Consider the following 22,081-nt stretch of genomic DNA (forward strand, 5'->3'; position numbering starts at 1 on the left):
TGATGTGTTGCCATAGATGGTCGTGTCATCAGCATAGATGTCAATGAATGATTTCAGTATGTGTTTTGAGAGATCATTGATGTAGATGAGGAAGAGAGTTGGGCCCAGGATGGACCCTTGAGAGACACTAGCATTAATACTGTGGGCTTCTGATTTCTGCCCATCAACCACTACTCTTATGAGCCTATCAGAGAGAAATGATTTAATAATTGAGAAAACATTTCCAGTTATACCGTTGCTGGAAATCTTGTGAATTAGGCCTTTATGCCATACTTTAAATTGCCCTAGAAAGGTAGCCTTTGTCGAGAGATTCACTAATCCTATGAGATATAACTGTTAGCACATCTGCTGTAGATCTAGCAGAACGGAAACCATATTGCATGTCACTAAGAAGGTTATTTCTGCGGAGGTGGTTGACTACTTTTTTATTTAATATGGATTCCAGCAACTTACTCATGACACACAGGAGACTTATTGGTCTGTACTGAGAGGGAGATGACCTGTCACCTGAATTCTTAAATACAGGGCATACTGATAAGGTTTTCCAGGGTGTTGAAAAGCAATTCTTAAGACAACGCTTAAACAGTTTTGTAAGTATGGGTGCAGTTCTGGTTGAAGCTTTTTTAACACTATAATTGGAATGCCGCTAGGGCCAGTTGCTTTACTAGAATCAAGATTCTTGATTAGCTTGGCAACATCATGCACAGATATTTGTATGTTGCAAAGCGTGTTGTCTGTTATAGGAGGAAATACAGGGAGTTGATGGCCTTCGTCGCATAGGGTAGAATTAGCTGCAAAGTTCTTGGCAAATAGTTATGCTTTGTCTGATGCTGACGAGATGGCCTCAGGTATATTGATGATGGTTGAGATAGAATGTACGCTTCTGTTCAGGATCCTGTTTGCTATTTGCCAAAACTGGTGGGAACCAAGCCACTGCTCGGCTACTTTGGATTTAACGGACTGAGCATATAGCTCTTTTGCATTTTTTACTACTCTTTTACAGTGATTGCTGGCAGTCCTGAAAGCAGCTTTAGTCTCAGTACATCTATTACGTTGGTAGTTATGGAAAAAGTGATTTCTGTGCACAATGGCAGCAGCACATTCAGGGGAGAACCATGGCTGACTGTTAGGTTTTTGTTAGAATTTTTTGGATGGTATGAATCGGTCTATACCTACAATTAACCTTTCGGTCAGGTCTGATACTATAGAGGACACATCCTTTTTAAATATGGAATGCAGAGGTAGATCAGATATAAATGTACGGAAGCTATCCCAGTCAGCTGTAGAGTATCAATATACTGTACGATAGAGAGGTACGCCTGAAGACTTGTTGCATTTCATTTTTATCTGAACTGATACAACCGAATGGTCAGAAGATCCCAGAGGAGATAGAACAGAACATGAACATAGCTCAGTGAGAAAAAGGTCTAGTTGTGAGAAAAAGGTCTAGAAGGCTTGCATACTGACTGGTAGTATCAGCCACACAGGTGGGTTCGTGAACAATCTGAGTGAGGTCATAGGCAATGGAGAAGTCATGACAGAACCTCCACTCATCATCTGTCTTGTTTGAATGGGTCAGCCATTCCACATTATGGACATTGAAGTCACCACAGATGTGAATGTTAGCTAAAGGATGAGCAGACAGGATGTGGTCAGTTTTCTCAGATACGCTCGTAAAGATAGTAACTCCGCTGTTGTGGGGGGCGATAGAGGGCAAATACAAATGCAGTGGTGTAAGCAAGTGCAACCCGGAAGCACATATAAGGTAAATTAGAGTCTTCTCTAGGTGAAAATGTTTATACATTTTCAGCATCGGCATTTTTTTTTAATGCATGTACCTAATATTTAAGTAAATGGAGAGATCAAAATGGTTATGCATTTTGAGCATCTCAGCACAGCATCGATTGTTCATTCTGCACGTACCTTTATCTAGTTATTTTATTTCACTGCAGGAAAAAAGTGGGTTGTTCTTTTCTTCATAAATAATAAACGTGATAGTAAGTATTAAGAAACCCTTTAAACCCATAACACCACCTTCTTAGGTAAAATTAGAAAAACTGACAACGACTCTTGTTCGGAATTTAATTAAATGCAGTCACCTCCTTTCAGTAAACAGACTAACGATATGAATGAGAGTTGACAGATTGGAAATTTGGAACATTGATAATTCTGATGATTACCTCCCTTTGTTTACTCTTCTATGTTATATACGTATAAAAGTCTTTTCTACAACAAACCCTAAACCCTCATTTCCGCGACTCGATTCTCTTATCCACACTAAGATGTCAACCTGAATATTTTTTCCGTGAAAAAGAAAAACATTTCAATCAATAAAAACGCACATCCTTAAAGATGTAAGTACCGTCTTCAACAAAGTGTTTTCATAGCAACGTGCCGAATAGAATTCAAATTTTCTATAAATTTCACTTCATTGTCGTAATTCATTTTTTTTTTCAATTTAACATAGCAATAACGTTTATTAAATCGATTTTAATTTATTTCGCTTTTTAATTCGGTTACTGTCAGATATTCATAATTTTGGAGGAAGATTTGAAAAAGTTGTCAAAAAAACAAATATATAACAAATAAACGTTATCAAAGGCAAGATAAGTTACTTTTCTACCTTACTGGACTATTTTTAGTGTTTTTATTTAATGTAACATGTTTATTCAGATTGAAAAACATAGTGTTTAATGATGTATTGAAAATTGTAAAATGGCGCCCGACTCTGTGTTGAACCTTGTAAGTTGGGGAAAATGAGTTAAAAATAAAAAACTACACAAAATACTGTAAGAAACCCACCGATTATATGTCAGCCTATATCACAGTAACATATTGAGCGAGTTTCTAGCAGTATTTTGTATAGTCTTTTTTATTTTTAATTCATTTTCTCAAACTTACCATGTTCAACGGAGAGTCGGGTGCCATTTAAAATTTTCCAATTCATCGGTAAACACTGTATGTTTTTCAAGCTGAATAAACATGTTACATTAAATAAAAACACTAAAAAATGTACCCAGTTAGGTAGAAAAGTAACTTATCTTGCCTTTGATAACATTTATTTGTTTTTGACAACTTTTTCGAAACACATTTTTTTTTTTTCATTTTCTCGTTACTTTATGCACCTATGTTACCGCACTGTAATAATAAGGTTTAGAACGCTTCCTAACATGGAGAAGGGGTTTCTTTGTAACTATTCTGTACTTTCACTTAAGAATTGTTGAAAAAAAATCATATACCTGAGAATAGCTAACCTGAAGTGAAGTTGCAAAAAAAAAAAAAAAAATACAATCTTCTTTGCGACCTTCTTCTCGGGTCTTGTAACTACAATAACATAAAGAAAGAAAAAAAAGAATGAAGTTACTCTTCACAAAAGAGGAAGGTTTTTATAATAATTACCTCTATTAGTATAAATAACCACAAGGCTGTTGTTCTTCTTGGCTGTTGAAAGTGCATCCTCACCCCCCGGCAGCTAAACCCAGGTAAGTTAGGTATCATTTACTTTACAACCTACTAAACAAAAATATCGTAAAAATGAAATTTAATTCGAAAGTACTATTTATAAAAAAAAAAAAAGCGTGATAACATAGATGCACAAGAGCTCCGTTTTGTCCTTAAAATAGTTTCGTTCTTTTTCTGTAGTAAAAAAAAGGGGGGGCGCAAAACGTCACCGGACAGTTAGTTTTCTATTATTTTTTGTATAATTTTTTTTATATATATGTATAAATAATAAAATTGAATAGTTTTATTTTATTTGTTAATGTGGAAGAGTTTAAAATAAAAATGACGACCCGTTAGTATCTATAATTTTCGGAAAAAATAGTTCTAATAGGTCTTCTCATCGATTATTTTTTTTTTATAATTTAAAAATTTTTTAATACACATATGATGCAGTGTTTTTACCTAAAATGTATTTTGTTATACTGCAAAAGCACCAAAATTTCTTTCAAATTGACATTTTATAGGCTTCCAAATCTATTACACATTTCTCACTGTCATGAAGAATTCACATTGATTTTTTATCTTTATTAAAGGGGGGAAATAACTTTGTAGTTTCTGAGAAAGGTAGTGGTCAGGTGGAGTAGAAAAGCAGTAATACTTTTTAAGTTGAGAAATTAATTGCTTTTCCAAAATGTAGTTTGACTGTCTGAAAATTTTTACACTGACACTTTTACTGTTATGTGACTTTATCAACACAATTAGTTAATGGGCACTGCTAACAAAACTGGCTTGCAAATTACTCAAGTTAACAAGCACATGAGCAGCCAAGAAACATTTCGGGAAAAAGAGGTATTTTCCCTCTCTTATGTACAGCCAGTGATCATGCAGTACAGGTCACATGACGCCAGTAACTATAAGTGTATGTAAAAAAACACAATAACCATCTTGGTTAATTCAGAATCCAACAACACATAGTAAGTACATTGTTCCTCTCTTGACTGCAATAAATTCTCAACATATTCTCAAGAAATAAAGAGAAAAAATAATGTAACAATGTACATACCATACCGGGTCTATTTAAAAAATATTTTTTACTTGTATTCCCCGCACACAACCCATATTAGCATTGCCACTTAGACAGAAGAAACTGCTATTTGGGACCGTATGGTGGGAGTTGAGCAGTGAGATGTCTGTTCAAATTACAGTTAAATTTCTGCATGTTAGTACAGTCAGGAATACAGGAGACCAGGAGGGATTCCAAAGTATAACAGTTCAAAGGAAGAAATTATTAGAATAGAAAGCTTTCTAGCATCTCAGAACCTCTACAGTGAAGGGGTGTGCTGCATGTCCGGTTAGTCAGGGGTATGTATGTTGAGGGGGCTCATGTGCTACAAATTTTTCAGAGCACATTCCATTAATATTTGTAAAACAGCTGCACAGATGCAATATTGTGGTGATAAGATAGGAGTTGGAGGTTGGTTGATAGTGTAGCACCTATTAGATTGACACTTTTTTGGACACTAAGAGGGAGTGACTAGTAGAAGATGCACCAGTCCAAATGTGGCAACAACTTAACAATATTAGTAAGAATTGTTATAACTTATTTTTTTATTTTTTTTATTTTTTGCAATGAACCTAAGTAGGAGACTAGGCCTGCCCTGTTGCAACTCGCAGGATGTGTAATCTAGACAGTACTATTCCGGTTTTGAAGTAGGGGAAAGGAAGATCTAACTCCCACACATCCAAAACTATATCACTCCTTGCATTTCTCGCAGCAAATCATGATTTGACTACCCTGCGACCCTCACATATTGGACAGAGCTAACTCACCTCCACTTTGCCAGAAATTGAGGTTACAGGAGAAACCAGAGAAAGATTGTTTACAATAACTTAGATAAGTCAGGCGTTAGATCTTCTGAAGACACAGACAGCTTAAACAAGTGCTTCAAGAAATGGACTTGCATTCCACCAACTTGCTTGACCATAGCTGAGCTGACAACACTAAACATCCTAAAAACTCAAAAGTGTCTGGACTTGTGAATTCTTTACTAATAAGACTACATCACCAATGCTTAGTTCATTTCAAGATGACATTCCAGAATGACCTTCAGACCTCTCTCTGAGGCTCAACAGGTGTTCATCATACCATGAGGCTCGAAACCTCTCCAGACACTGGTCTGCACCTGCATGATTCTGATAATATGGGGGTGGAATGATAAAAGTGTCACCCTAAAGAAAACAGCACTACAGCTTTATTTAAAAACTTTTATTGAAAAAATTAATGCAGGTAACTTGATTATGTAGTAGAGCTGACATCTCTTCAATATAGCCACCTGCAGCCTCAATCACCGCCTCAATATTGGTCCAGAACTGGGAGCATGCCTTTCCACGTGCTGGCAGGAGATTGGCAGATTGCAGCGATCAGGCTGGCTTTGGTGTTTGGAGGTCATGTTGGTGATGTTCTTGACATATGATCAAACAAAGTAGTCCAGCAGGTTCAGTTCAAGGGATGAGGGGGACCAGTGAGAGAAGGGTACAAAGTCGTAGCACTCTTTGTGAAGCCACCTGAGTCTCTTTGGATTTGTGGGCTGGCGCCAAGTTCTGCTGCCACATCCAGGGTTTGCTAGCGGCCACCTGATTAAACCAGGCAATGACCACACTCTTCAGCACATCCAGGTGCACTTTAGTGTTGACTTTCAAACTGACTTCCAAGATGTGACGTGGCATGATGTGGCCCTCACTTCAAACCACACCAAAGACCATAACCATGTCCAAAAACTTCATTGAGCTGTGCTCTTAAGCGTTGAACCATCCAGGTTTGCATTTTGAGGGTTCTGGCAAGGGTCCTGTTTTCATAACTAGGATCTGTAGAGAGCATTAGTTATGCAACAGCACATCTCTGATCTCGTTTGTTGAACATTGAGTAACTTTCATATATGATAGAAAGTTTCTATCGCACTTGGGATTTGTACACAACTGGCCAACTAGTAGATGATCTGCAACACAAAAAGAAATCCGGTTTTCATCAAACGGAACTGGAATCATGTCTTTTCTAGACTGACAATTTTATCATTCGACCCTGTAAATCTCTACAGTGAGAAGTGAAAGAAACAAAATTCTCATTCAGGTTAAAAAACAGCCACAGATTTACATTAGCTAATAATAGCATGCTTAGTATTACTGTTTCTTGAACTCTCTTGGATTATTTAATATAACTGGAGAGGGGTGATTGTTGACAGCTCTTTGTCTGATATAAGGGTCAGTAGGAAGAAATAGTTTACTTCACCTTGACCAATTATCTTGTGAAGACAACTTTTGATTATTTTAGACACTTCCAACCCAGGATGAGAATAGTTGAATGGAGCAGAATTTATTTTTACAAGACAGTAGCTAGCTCTTAGACATGACATAATGATAGGCACATCTCCTTTAGATCTAGGGATTGATACATCATTAGCTATGTCTGCTTGATGGGTCTTCTCTTCGAATACCCAACATCATTATGGGCAGAGATCATTCTGCTGAAATTGAATACTGTATGAAGTAAGCGAACATTTTTAAAATAAAAGTTCAAAATAAAAACAATGACGAAGCATTTTTAAAATGTCAAGTTGTGCTGACATGTTACTACGTGACTACTTGCACTTTTAACTGAGTATATCTTTCTCTTATCATAACGAAAACAAAAAAAAAGAGTAGAGAGAGAGACATACACACATATTAAAGGCAAAGACAATGAAATATTGTCAGGAAGTTCAATTGTCTCATCTGAACTTCAACCTTTGGGAGCCAGTGTTAATCATTTTAATCTGACCTTTTTCAACCTGATTCTATGCTTTTTTGTCAACAACCAAAAAGGTTGATTCAAGGAAAGCTGTATTCACAATGTTTTCTCATAAAACTTTTTTCAACTTTACTTTTCTTCATTAGAATACAAGGAAAGTTGGGCATTGGGCTCTCAAATGTGGCTCATTATCATAGTGATACAATCCAAGTTATCGGATGATGTTTTGCAAACGGAATCAGATACTTAACTTGGACACTGAAGAATGAATTGCTAATTCTGCCCCCTGACTTGATCAAACTTTTATTGTCATTGAACAGATTGAACAACAAATTAGGGGTCGTCTTGCCAGAAAGATCTGTAAAAAAATGCCAAATCTTCATAATATGCCTGTTGCTGCATTGTCTTTATCAGTAGAATGGGCATCAGTCTTATTGTCCACCTCCGATTGTTGTAACTTATTTATGTAGCTGAGAACCAACAAAATCACTACCAAGAACTTTGAAAAAGAAGAAAACCTTTCTAGGTGCAAGACTGTTGAAAATTCCTCTTCTTGGAGAACTATTGCATTTACTATAAAACAAGCTATCCACTGGCTGCACTCTATAGACATGGCCACTTCTGAGCAGGCCATGAAGTTATTTTGCTATTCAACCAACTTCAAGTATAACTCCCAAATTGAATGTAGACATTAAACTTTTTCCATGCCAACTTCTTAGTATTTAAGTAAGCCAGATTCTCTTGGGTTGGTAATACCATACTCAGAGGTTCAGACCAAACAAAGATGCCAACTCAGTGCACATTGGTAAGACAATAGATCTAGAAATAATTCGGGAGAAAACTACCTATTTTGATTGATAAGAATCCTCTATAACTTGCAAAGAAAGGGAGCAAGAATTTCAGATTAAAAAAAAAAACTACCAAAAGTTCTAAGGTGGGTAGAGTCTTTTTTAAAGGTACCACCTTGGCCTTTTCAAAAATCTGGGAAGACTGATAGCTTTGCACCACATATGCTGCTAACTAATATGCTTCTGAAGATGCATGGCTGAAGGTTCTTTAAAAAGAAAAGGAAACAGTTCCCAATTCAGAGAAGTTGGATAGTCTCCTGCATTTGAATGAAAATTCAGGTGAAATCTGTTGATTCCATCCCAAGCCATTGTTCCATAACTTCTCCACAGCATACAAACTTTCCACAAGCAAGTACAATGATAAAAAGTTAAAAATTCTTGTGGCTACATTATGCTCCCATAAAATGGGAGCAGATACATTAACTGTCAAAGAAAACTTTTTCCAATCAGTTGCATAATTGCTCCATCATTTTATCTCGAATCTTCATATAAATAATTGTGGCTTACCTGAAGCAATGCAAATGACAATTGCTTTTAAATAAAAAACAAAGTCACTTCTTATCTAGAGGCAAATCATTAGAAAAGCTTTACTGATATAAGCAAACATGACATTCTTATTCTCCGGAAAGGAGAGCAGTAAATTTAATATATAAGATTTATTCCTTAATAGGCAGCATCATTAAAAAAATGGCAGTTTTTTGTTTTTGTTTTCAGGATATAATTACAAACTGGCCAAATCTTTTTAGTCTGGTTTTGGAGCAGATCCATGAGGAATCCAAATAAAATGTTTAAACCACTTTTGCAAAATAAGACTTCTATAATTCCATTGCACTATTGCTGCAGAAAAACTCTAAATAATCTCAATACAGACCATCACACTCCAGCCCATGTGCTACTTGGTCTAATACACATAAAACCACTGAATGGTTAGAAGAGGCACATGATATCTTGTCGTCTTCCCAAGATAATCAGATATGATATTTATTGCCCTTGAGACAGGTAAATTCCTTGAAAAGTGCAACCTAATTTGACATTTCTTGTTACTTTATTCTCAAAGACTCCATATTGAACATTCTTTCCAAACCATCTGCAAGAGGATCCTCATATGTTCTCGTCGGCTAGAATCCAAAATTCCAGTTGTTTTTAACCTGCACAGAATCAAATGCAATGCGACCAAATTTCTCATCTTGAGAGTACCATGATGCGTGGAATCTGGTCACCTCCGTAAATAGAATAAGTTCTGTTAGGACAGAAAATCTCCAGACACTCAAACAAGGCATCAGTTGAAGGTGGCCCAGGTGTTGAATCACATTTAATACAACCCTTCCACTTATGGGAACAAAATTGGTGTCTTTGTAAAATCTTCTACTAAGAAGACACCTTATATGCTTGACTTTGTCCAATAGGGAATCCAATCCTTAATGTGCACAGAAAAATTGATTGCTTCGTCCACCAACACGGTGAAATAAAATTAACCATTTCAGAACTATCTTCTTGAATACCTTGTCACAGTCTCTAAGGATTGTTGACAATTTGAAATTATAATCTAAGTCAATGAACTCCAGGTTTCCGAGGGGCTTCAGAACCTGATTGGACATATATGTTCGTCCACTACCACTACTGCAAACTATTGGCATATACTTTTCCATTATTTCTGCCAAACATAACACATAAGATAGATGGGACATTAGTAAAATCCACAAAATGAGTTCAGAATGCTGAGCCAATATAGAAAGAAGTATCCCTCTGGGTGGAGTTGGAAGGGAACAAAACCTTTACTCCTGTCTCTACTTAATCACCATTCAGCATTAGAGTGACAGTTCCCTTATATACAGAGCCATCCGACAATTTCTCTAGTGTCCCATAAAATAACAGAGTTTGTATTATTTTACCAGAGAACTGAATGGACTTCTATTAAATCAATCTCCATAGAATATGCAGAGAAATTAAGGGAATCCATTGCACTTGGGAGGGATTTAATTTTGAGATCCTTAAACTCTATACTGGACCACAATTAGTACTTCAGAGATTCCTCTAGTTTGTCATCTCGTTTTCATCAGCGGGATACTGTAACAAATATCCACCTCATGTGTAATCTCTTATATTTTTCTGAAAAGCAGAAAACGTTTGTTTGTTTGTTTAATAGAAAATGCCTTTGTTTCTTGCTTGGCAATATGTAAATTTTTCTCAATCTTCATTTTTAAGGAAGTTATTGTTCTTTGAACTCCTTTCCTACAACTGTCTATGCTAGTTATGCATTAGGTTTTATTTTGAAAATGTTGAGTCTTTAAGAAAATAAAGACTGGTCTGGTAAAGAGAAAATAATATAACTTAGCTTTTAAATTAATAAATATTGTATTGCCTTTCCATAACGTAATTTGAGTGCATGAAAACCATATGAATATGGACTCTAATGTGATTTTGTCAACCTGACATTAACCTGATCAACACTGGTAACAAAAATATATAACAGATTACTAAAGTTAACAGAACACAACCAACCAAGAAACCATCTGAAGATAAACATTAGCTGCATCAACTGCAGCCAATGATTAAGTAGTATAGTCACTTTAGTAAGTATAACTGTATGTAAAAAAATCCAAAGCCACATTGTTCCTCTCCTTCCCGACTACAGATTGGCAGTCATTACGAGTAAGTTGTTTTTCTGTAAACAAAAGAAGCAATTGACTCGCAAAGAGGTTGCCATATTTTGTTAACTATCTTTTTTCTGTTTTTAGAGGAAAAATAAGCTGATTGTGTAAATTTGAATGAATATTGATTTGTTTTCTGACTTTAGCAGATTTTTTTTTAATTTAAAATTTGCAAATATTAATTTATTCTGTGACTTTTACACGACTTCGCTTTTTATTGGAATCCTTAAAAATGTTCTTCATTGTTAAAATAAAAAGAATACCATTTACTACAAAATAGATTGGTTCGATTATTTCAGGTTTTGTGGTTCCACCTCGACTTAGTGCTTGTAATAAAGTTAAGAGAGGATATGTTTTGTTTTGTAAGACACAGTAAAACTAAACTAAATAAGCAGGACGTCGAGTCTTATGGATTTGTGCAACACTTCTCTCGCCATGGCTGTGTTTACCACAGTAAGATCACGTTACTTGATTGTCTGTGCTTTGGCGTCTGCTTTGATTTTCTATATGAACTAGCCACCTCAACCGAATGTGAATCAAGTAACCTTGATGCTGATTGTTTTCCTGCTTCCTTAGCTTCGATGAACTGGAATACTTCCTCTAGGGTCATGTTTTGATTCTTATCACCAAGCAGGTCTAATTGAATGTCAGGGTCTACAACACCTCGTGTGAGAATGTCCCGCATAATTGCGTCTGTGTAGTTCACTTTTGCGTCACAGTTAGGACAGTCAATAACAAATTTACAAATGTCCACTTGTCCCCTGAGACGTGCGCCAAATTTTCTGACTGACTCGTCACGGTCTTGTCACATATTATGCAATGTTACACGAGCTACCATTGTGTTTTCTTCACGAACAGCCAGCTTACGAATGGCAGCCAAGATATCGTCCATCGATTTTTCAGCTAGTTTGCCACCTGTTGTTCTGGTGAGGTCTTTGCGAAAAGGTTCGTCACAACACTCGAGCAGCTGTATAACTTTGTCTTGACCATTCAGTTTTGTTGCAGTCATGTATTCTGTCCAGCGGGATAGAAAGTATGCCTAGTCCTCGCTTGTGCCAGCGGCGGTTACAGTGGGTTGCTTGACTTTCTCCACTGTTGTAGTAACAGGCGGAGCAGATCTGTGAACGGCACTGTGGGCTGTGATGAGTGTTGCGACGATAGCTGGATCCAGGTCGTCAGTGATGTATGTAATCACAATCAGGGATTGGACACTGTATTGCAGGCATCGTTGCGATTGTCACTGTATCTTGATCATAAATAAGAGTCTGCTCTACTTGTCAATCTTTATTCGCTGAAAATAACAGAAACAGAAACTGCGATAAGTACACATGTAACTAATAAACAAATATGTATACATGTACCATAATTGTCTGATAATCCTACATAAACCGTTTATTAAAAATGAAATTGAAATATTTTACAAATGAAGCATTGTAATAAAGTGTATCAAATTTTTCTGAATAAATTATCTTTTCTTTAGCAACATCAGATACTCAATTAAATGTTGAAGGTACGAAAGATATTTTCAAATGGAACTATCCTAAAAGAAGTTTGTTTTTTTAATAAGAAGCAGTTTTAAGGATGATGCCTATTAGTCGGAATCATCTTACAGAGGAGTAAGGTGGGTGGAAAGATGTTAAGGCTTGCAACGAAATGGTGTTATGTGTCTTAGGGGACACATGTAACATATTTTATACACTTAACCTGCCATAGTTCTTGTTCATAATTAAAAAGAAAAAGTTATATATTTATTTCTTGTTTTATATTTTTTTTTCACTGTTTTAATCTATAATTGCCGATTGTCTGGAACGTGGTAAGAGGTGGGTTTATGTGTTTTTTCTTTGGGCGATTCTACTCTTAATGCTGATATTTATAGTTATAATATATTGTCAGAATTATCTGGTCCTGGATATGACCTTAAACTATATCCAGTGGTGAGGCCCCAGCTTGTGGGCTTTGGGAAGTGTGGAGCCACCCTTTAATTGCCATTGCTCCCAGGTCCACTTTAACCCGGAGTGGTAGTACCTGTTAGGGTCCCAACTATGGTCTAAATAGAATCCGACTTGAAAACAACAAATATATTCTATTAAAAAAGTTTTCTTCAAAATCTTTGGATTCGGCATTAAATAACCTGAAAAGGGCTGATATGCCATAAAGCAAAAACAACCAACCAACCAGAATTATCTTACCGACTAGTAAGGGGGTTAAGGTTTGCAACAAAATGGCGTTGTTGCTTACAAGCAATCTTTTCTTGTAACGGTAGCAAACTGGTAAAGTAGACACGCGTCTTCTGTCTGATAAACAAACATTAACTACCAACAAGAAGCCACGTGTACCATATTTTATACACTCAGCTTCTCATTCAACAAGATTTGATGAGACTAGCGTGTCTACGTAACTCATCAAATCTGGGCACTATTTTTTTTTTTTTTTTTTTTACTATTACAGAAAAATAGGGACTACCATTTTTATATTAACTTTTCCAAAATGTACACATCAATTGATGTGCTTGATGCGAGCCACGGCGAACGATTTTTTAAAACTATTATTTACTACTTTTTCGTGTCTATGTGTATAGTAAAACAAACCCAACTAAATTATTAAAGACAAATAAACATGAATTACATTATTAAATACAATAAACAGGAATTGATTTTTGCTTTTTTTTTCAATAAAGAACCTGACCACTTCATTACTACTAAAAGTAAAAACAAACATTAACAAAATAAGTTGAGTTTTTAAAGTATCTAAAATTGGAAAAAAAAAGTTTAATAAACTTTAAAATTAAACGTAAAACAAGAAAAATAAAAATAATTTAACAACTTTTAATAGATAATTTGGTTACGTTTTAGTAAACACTAACAGAATAATCGAGTTAAGCTGTGAAGTTTTGGCATGACGAATGCAACGGCAGAAGTGAATGTTTTCAACCAGTTTATTTAGATCCATGTCAGCTTCCGTATTTTATTTCATAAAACAAGACATACAAAAATATTGCAGTCCATGTACAAAAACTGGATTTTAACGCAATATTAATTTTGAATCGGTTTTGATCTGGCCAGAAAATAGCTGGCAAGAGCTATGTAAATTTTATAACTTTATATTTAAACACAATTAAAAAATCTATGTTGTTGCGGACATTTTGAAATAATGAAATTTTAATCGTTTTAATCTTTTAAGAATCAGTTAATTTTTAAGAGGTTACTTTTTCTTGATAATTCAACTGATTATAGCATATATTAATTAGAAAAAAAAACGCTATGTTAAAAAAAAAAACATAATATTAAATTTATATCAATTTTTTAATTGCAACTTCAAGGTAAGATTTTGTTCAATATGTGTATTTAAACTTAAAAAAATAAATATTTTTTACTTATTTGAACTCTTATGTTTTATAATAAATAGAAATTTTGATAGATTTAAATATATTTTCATTGAATTTCGAAAAAATAGATGGGGGGGACACGCACTAAAAAAATATTTCCCCTCATATATTTGATGGAAACTGCATTTTATATGTAATTTAATTCTAAAATGGATAAGTATCGAAAATTTCACGAAAATCTAACGATTAGTTGATTTTTGCTAGATTTATTAAACACGGATATGTTTTCATGTACTACATGGGAACGTTATTTTAAAGCATCAATTATGTAAACAAGATTTTCGTCTTGCAATTTCATTATTTTCGTACGATGAAAAAGTTTTTTTAAAATTATTACTAGTTTATTTTGCCCTTCTTTTAAATGGTACAAAAGTTATATTGATAATATTAATTTATAAAAAAGTTACATCATTTTACCTATGGGGGGGGTAATTCTGTGGTGACTTTTGGCAGTCCCTACAGAAAAAACAGTCTTATGCCATCCACACACGATTCTCTTACTTTGGCTCCTACCCACCCTCGGCAACTTTAACAATTACAAGTTCTCACAATAATGCACATCATGTGTTATTGACTGATGATGAACTAGAGAGACTTCATTAATTGCAGAAAACTGGATGCAGCAAATGAAATATCCTTTTTATTGTTTTGTTTTATTCGTTCTAAACAAAATGTATTGTTACTGAGACATTAGCAGCTACTGAGAGTTAAGTACCAGATGTAATTGTTTAAGATGTGTTTTTAGCAATTATAGTATGATCCTTATATGTACACACTATCCTCAGACCATGTAGGAGGAAGGAAAACGTATACTTCCCATCAGGGAAGATGACATAATTTTTGCAGCTCTTGCAGGGGGATGTGGACATCTTTCTACATAAAGCGCCTCATACTCTCAAATGGTCACATATTTGGTATGGACTGTTGCTTTTTTTTTTTTTTTGATCCAACATGAACTTGTGTGTCAACAGGATTATGTTGTATATATATATTCCAGACAATGAGACGTTATCATTCTGCAAAGCACTCTTTGGCATCCATCCAAGAATTTCTCAAAACAATCTTGGAACGTTACAACATGAAGGACATAATCACTTATCCACAGTCGGGGCATAAAGGAATCAGATAACTTGTACACAGTGGAAGTTTTGAAAATATTTCAAATCAAAAATTGATAACCTCTGGCAAATGCAATTGATGCGTGAGGTTAACCAAAGTCATTAAACAAGCAATTTGCTCAACCAGTAATATTGTAATAATAAGCAATTTGAAGCCTACTTTAGCTGTTAACAGAACACATGGTATGCTGTTCGAAATGTAGCAAAATTGTGTTATGAGTCTACAATAAAATGCTAGAGGCTTATAAAATATATCATGAGTTATCTAAATGGTGCAGGAAAATATGGGTATGAGGAGAAGTCAGCCAATATAAGATATCCAGTGGTTGAATAATCCATTGTTAACTGTTCTGCATTTTCCCAAACAGATTGTTAACTGTTCTGCATTTTCCCAAACAGATTGTTAACTGTTCTGCATTTTCCCAAACAGATTGTTAACTGTTCTGCATTTTCCCAAACAGATTGTTAACTGTTCTGCATTTTCCCAAACAGATTGTTAACTGTTCTGCATTTTCCCAAACAGATTGTTAACTGTTCTGCATTTACCAAACAGATTGTTAACTGTTCTGCATTTTCAAGTAACAATTTCCTTAGATTTGACACAATGCTCAGTACTCCAAAGTCCACCACATTGTCGTCAAAGCTTGCTACTTCTAAATCTAAATTGACTTATGTTCTGAAAAACAGGCTTTTTATTCAAACCAGCTGCATCTCATTTGCATATGAGGTGACTACAAATCTCATTACTTCTCGAAATAGCCAGCATATGAATAGAAGCAGTAGCCATTTAAAAAACAATCTTTTTGTTTGCTTTAGACACTACAAGCTGGACAAAATCTGGTTTGTAGCAATTTTTAAAACATTTAATCAAAGTAACTTAAATGATGATTTAGATGAACTCAGGTTACTAGCATACATTGTATTGGCAAGTGCAGCACAGAAGGCAGCATGGGTGATGTGTCAGTTGAGCTGGCACCCTTCTGAGGACAATCATTCAAGAATATTTCTGGCAAAGTATTCATAATATCATAGACTATCAAAACATTGACATTAATTTTCATTATATCCGAGAGCAGGTTGAAATGAAGAGAATTACAGCTGATAAAAAGGATATGGAATTGTTATGTGTTACAATAGTCTGAGAATAAGTGGAGGTCGTCCTAACTGCTCGAATCGCCTAACTCTAATAAACATCAGACTTATTAATTTAATTCGTTTATTTAGTAATAGTTATCTGCTCTGTTCCTGTTTATATAGACTATATACATTGCACACATCATTTTAAATGCGTCTATAGTAGTGTGACAGTTGTGGAATTCATACATTAAACAATGTGAAATATGTGACATTTCAAGTTATTATTCTCCATACGCTTCAACTCTGAAAATTCATATGAATTGGTATGATAGAGAGAATAACCTAAGATAGTTTACAATGATTCAATCATATCTTTTATTTTTGTCTGGCCTCATTTATAATTTATAGCAGTGAAAAATGCATAGACTGAAGCTGAAGTGTTAGTACTTTCCACCAAGAAATATAAGATAATCCTAACGAAAAACGTTTCCATTGTAAGTTGACATAGAAAATGGATTTTTATGCACTAATAATTTAATGTTTATAAGGACCCAAAAGCAACTGGAGGATAAGGGTTATTGAGTTTTTAAGTGGATGGTGTGGTAATACCTTTAGAATTGGTAACAATCATTGAAACTAAAGAATTGTTTAATGGAAATCAGTCTAGACAATTTATGAAGCTTTTTGACGTAAGGAACTAACAGTAAAAAGAGAGAGGATATAAGAAACAAACGAAGCTTGAAAGAAACACCTGGACTCTTATTAAGCTAGATAAAAAGTAAGTCCATTAAAAATTCAAAATAGCAGCAAGAGGTCTACAGGGCTGATTGAGTAAAATGTTGCTGATAGGGGCAGAATCTTCTGGACATTTTTTATTTTGAAAATAGTTGTTTTATCTGAATGCATTTACATGAATTACTTCAAGAAAACAACTAATCATTTATTATATTTGACACAAGCTTTTTTGTCAAACTCATATTAAATTGATAAGTTTAAATATGAAAATGATACGTTGTTATACACATTTGAATTAATTTTTATTATTTCATCTTCTTTTACAGATACCTGCTACTTAATCTCATCAATTACAATTGTGCTGCATTTGAATTTATATTTTCACAAAAAGGAAACATACTGGAGCATGACCAAAATAATCATATCGAAAGCAGTTAATATTACCACTGAATGTTGAGAGCTATTATTTGAGATCATGTCTAACAGTGGACTTTAAAGCATTGAGCAGCAAATGGTTCTGTTCATATCATTTAAACCTCTGCTGATTATTTCAATCAGGAAAGCAGGAAGGGAATTCCAAACTTTTACAAAGAAGAGAAACTATTAGAGTAGAAAGCTTTCCGACATTTAGAGATTTCAACAGTGAAGGGGTGTTATTTTGCTGCTTGTTGGCATTTAAGGGGAAGAATTAGTTCATCATTGCACGCTGCTGCATATTAAATAGCATCTTGAAGAAAAAGGCACATACTTGAGATAAACTAAAATATTCTTGTAAAGTGTGTTGCACATAATCGGCAAGATCCACAAAGACGCAGAAAAATAAACTAAGTATCTTCAGGCATCTTGTTTGAATCTCCACAAATATTTTCAACTTTGATGTTTTTAATTGAATAGATGGTCTATGTGTATTTAATTTAGCTATGTTACATTCAAGTGTAGTTAGCAGTTTGGCATCGATCATTTATTTAAACAAAGTATAAACAGCTTGAGTCGACATTATTGTTTAAAGTTTGTGAATCATTATTTTAAGTTTACATCCAGTGTAAGTTTAAAAAGTGTCTGGTATTAGCAGTTCTTATTAAAAAAAAAAGCAACTGCAAAGATGCACTGGAGATAAAAGTACTTGTGTTAACTGTTGCAAGTAAACGTTTTTAAGCATACACAAATAAATGCACTCTAAAAAAACAATAACACACGTTTGTCAAACATGTATGAACAAACCAGGGAGAAATCCTATTTTTGTAATGTGTGTTCTTTGGCTTTTCCAGACATGTATGCTTTAAAAAGACATAGACGAATACATACAGGAGAAAAACCATATTCTTGTGAAGTGTGTGGCTCAGCTTTTTTGCAGAGTTATGATTTAACAAGACATATGCGAACACATACGGGAGTGAAACCATATTCTTGTCAAGTGTGTAGTTCAGCTTTTTCACAAAGTTTTTCATTACAAAGACATGTACTAACGCACACTGGAGAAAAACCTTATTCTTGTGACGTGTGTGGCACATCATTTGCACTTAATTCCAGTTTAAAACTACACATGGAAATACACATGGAAACTAAACTCTATTCATGCGAACTGTGTGAAATGTCATTTTCCAAAAATTCTAAATATAAAAGGCATATGCAAAAACACACTGGAGAGAAACTTTATTCTTGTGAAGTGTGTAGTTCAGCTTTTTGGCGAATGGACCATCTCAAACGACATCTGCGAATACACACTGGAGAGAAACCTTATTCATGTGAAGTGTGTGGCTCATCATTTTCAAGTAATTTTAATTTAAAAAGTCATATTCGAACACACACTGGAGAGAAGCCGTATACCTGTAAAGAGTGTGATGTATCGTTTTCCACAAATTCAAATTTTAAAACTCATATGAAAACACACACCAAAAAGAAACCTTATTCTTGCAAAGTGTGTGGCTCAACTTTTGCGCATAATTCAAGCATAAAATATCATATGCGAACACACACTGGTGAAAAACCTTTTTCTTGTGAAGTGTGTGGCTCAGCATTTGCACGTAATTCTCATTTAAAATCTCATATGCGAACACACACTGGAGAGAAACCTTATTCTTGTGAAATGTGCGACTTGACATTTTCACATACTTCTAGTTTAAAAGGACACATACGAACCCACACTCCTACAGCATGAAAAGAAAATGGAAACTTAAGATGTTACGCATCTATATATCAATACCATATTACCTTTAACATATTATGTATGCATGGCACAGTTTTCAGATTATAAAGTATTCGATTGGAATATCAAAAAAGAGAATAAAGTGATATCACACTATGAATATTAAATGAGTTTATAGATGCAGTAATTTAATGTTCGTAGTATGTTATTGCCTTCTATTCTCCTTTATAATAAATAGAATATCCCAATTACCAAGGATGCAATATAAAAAGATTAAAGTAAAGAAATGATGTTGCATTACATGAAACTGAAATATACTTTCTTGGTCTTCAGGCTAGGATCCGAGGGTAATATCTGTTCTGCTTAAAGATGGTATAATGATAATTGGGACATTTCGGTTTGTGCTGGGTCTCCATACAATGGAAATATGTCACAGACTCCTATAAGCATATTATAAATAAACCATAACAACCTGAGATATTCCAAAACTACATTAACCAGATTACTTAGATAAATACTTCTACAGTTTAACCAAAAGGGCCACAATAATATCACAGGGTCTCCATTCATGCTGAACATCGACAGAAAGCCTAGCAACACTATATTACATATGAAAGATGCTGATGTGGAATTTCTACAGGTCCCACTAGTTTAGATAATCACAAGATCCACTTGTCTCATGAAAAGGTATTAAAACAACCGGAAATAAAGAGAAAGAGTAACTAAAACAATAGTACTAAAAGAATTTTAATTTGATCATTTTTATTCTTTTTTATCCCAAACAAGTGTTACCGTAAATGTTTGCTGTCCTGTTTATTATTTACTATTTATTTGTTATTAACTAAACGTTTCTGTTATGTTTACTTTTATTTGTTTCTAAGGATACTTTTAAGTGTCTGTGTTCTTACATATATAAGTGTGGGTGTGTATGCTCTTACGTATGTTACGTGCAGTTCACTGTTATATGTTTTTTGGGGGGGGGGTGTTCTTATCCTTACACTGTTTCTTGCCTTGAAAGTCTTCAAGACGTGTACGTGCAAATGTATAATGCATTAACACTTGGTTGCCTTAGTCGCTGGTCTGCCATCTCGTTGGGGAGTGGTCACTGCAGACAGATTCATTAATGACAACAAGATGGACGGAAGCTTCAATCTTTTCTTTAAGGCAAGCCTATATCTCGAACCTTGATTGTCAGAGAGACCTGAAATCTCCGATCTGCTTCCTCTGCTGCCTAAACCACTCTCAGCCCATGTGGTCGTCAACCGGAAGCCTACAACCACAATTCCCGTGTCACCCCTAATTTCCGGTGCATTATCTCTAGGTTGATACCTATCAAACCTAACCTTTTGTGACCTTGACTACCTATATAGCAATTAAGCTGGGATTCCCAATACTACACAAGGCATAGTGCCTCTTGTAACGTAAGGGCTACTATTTGGGATCGTGTCTAATGGGACTGTGGGGAGTTGAGCAGCAAGATGTCTGTTCACATTACATTTAAGCTTCTGCAAGTTAGTACAGTGAGGAGAAACAGGGAATTCCAAAATCCGAAGGTCTAAATGAAAAATATTAAAGTAGAAATGTTTTCGGGCATCAATGAATATCAACAGTTAAAATGTTGTATTTTGCTGCTTGTTAAGTATACATCGACGGCTCATGAGTGCTATAAGATCCTCAGAGCACATTCCATTTGTAATCTATTCAGAATAATGTGTTAATTCAAAGACATTGAAATAAGAATTACAAAATAATAGAGGACCCTTATTCATGTTTGCCATACATTACAAGAATTTAGTTTAAAAAATTATACATTAACTCCAGAGAAATCTTATTCTCATTAAATCAGTTACTCAGGTATTTTTTAAAAGCAACATGTAACCACATAAAATTATTATTTTTCACTACTTTAATTACTTGAGGTTTGACAGCTACATAAATTTAAAAATAATGTGTTATCCCAAGGAATGGTCTCCCTGGCCTCTGAGAGAAAATTGAACTATAATGTTAACGGGATTAAGAATTCCTTTTCTTATTAATCTTTTACTCAGATTTTAATATTTACGTGGACAACAATCAAATACACACAAGTACAAGGCTTTTGAATAAATATGACTAATTTAACAAAGGAAAGAAATGATGTCATGAAATAAACAGGATTTTTGTAGAAAATGGACGAAGCTGTGGATGCGATATTTTTTTTATAAATACATAAAACTTATCTGGATTAGTTTCTGAGTTCATTTATTTCTTTTAGTTTTCATTTTTTTTTAAACCCGTGTTACCCATAGTTTCTTGATCTAAACTATAATGATAAAAACTTGCTGAATCTATGACATGCTTTGCTAGGTGTATCAGAATCGGCCATTAAAATACTGTATATGAACTTGAATAAATCAACTTATCTTTCGAAGCTTATAACTACTTAAAAAATGTAATTCAAACCCTAATTTTCAATAAAAGGAGTAAAGACCAAATTTTAAAAAAAAATAAGTTTAACGGCAAATTATGCAATATTTGTTTTTTTAAGCGGTTTTCTTTAAAAAAGATTTAAAGAAAATCAACGAAATTTTACTTACTTCGATTATAAAAAATATATATAAATTCCAAAAATCACTTACCTATAAAAAATTCTACTCAGTGTGTACTTCCATTGTTCATTGTTAAGAATTTATCCATATTTATACTTATATTCTATGTCATTTTAAAATAAAGTACTTTTTTAAACAAGGATTAAAAAAAAAACACGAACTCAGATTTATTGACTGTTCAAATAAAAGGAGAGAAATCTCTGATTTTTTTTCGCAATTATCTTACGGTGACTTATAAACGCCGTAATTAATGTCTTTTTATTGTGTGCTGTTAAATAAAATTAGTATTTTGGGGCCTCCGTAGAGGA

General features: G+C 34.3%; 1 protein-coding gene across 1 annotated transcript in view; it reads left to right on the top strand.

Moving 5' to 3' along the window:
- Positions 1-21,403, top strand: part of LOC145242807 (uncharacterized) — a 44,740-nt gene extending 23,337 nt beyond the window's left edge. The window contains exon 4 of the mRNA XM_080105936.1: positions 18,227-21,403. Coding sequence (XP_079962062.1) covers positions 18,227-19,197 — 971 coding nt within the window. The 3' untranslated portion in view covers positions 19,198-21,403. The remainder of the gene's footprint in view (positions 1-18,226) is intronic.
- Positions 21,404-22,081: the final 678 nt, after the last annotated feature.

This window comes from Euprymna scolopes, chromosome 21 (assembly GCF_053919585.1).
Source record: "Euprymna scolopes isolate OS-2025 chromosome 21, ASM5391958v1, whole genome shotgun sequence".
Classification (NCBI taxonomy): Eukaryota; Metazoa; Mollusca; class Cephalopoda; order Sepiida; family Sepiolidae; genus Euprymna; species Euprymna scolopes.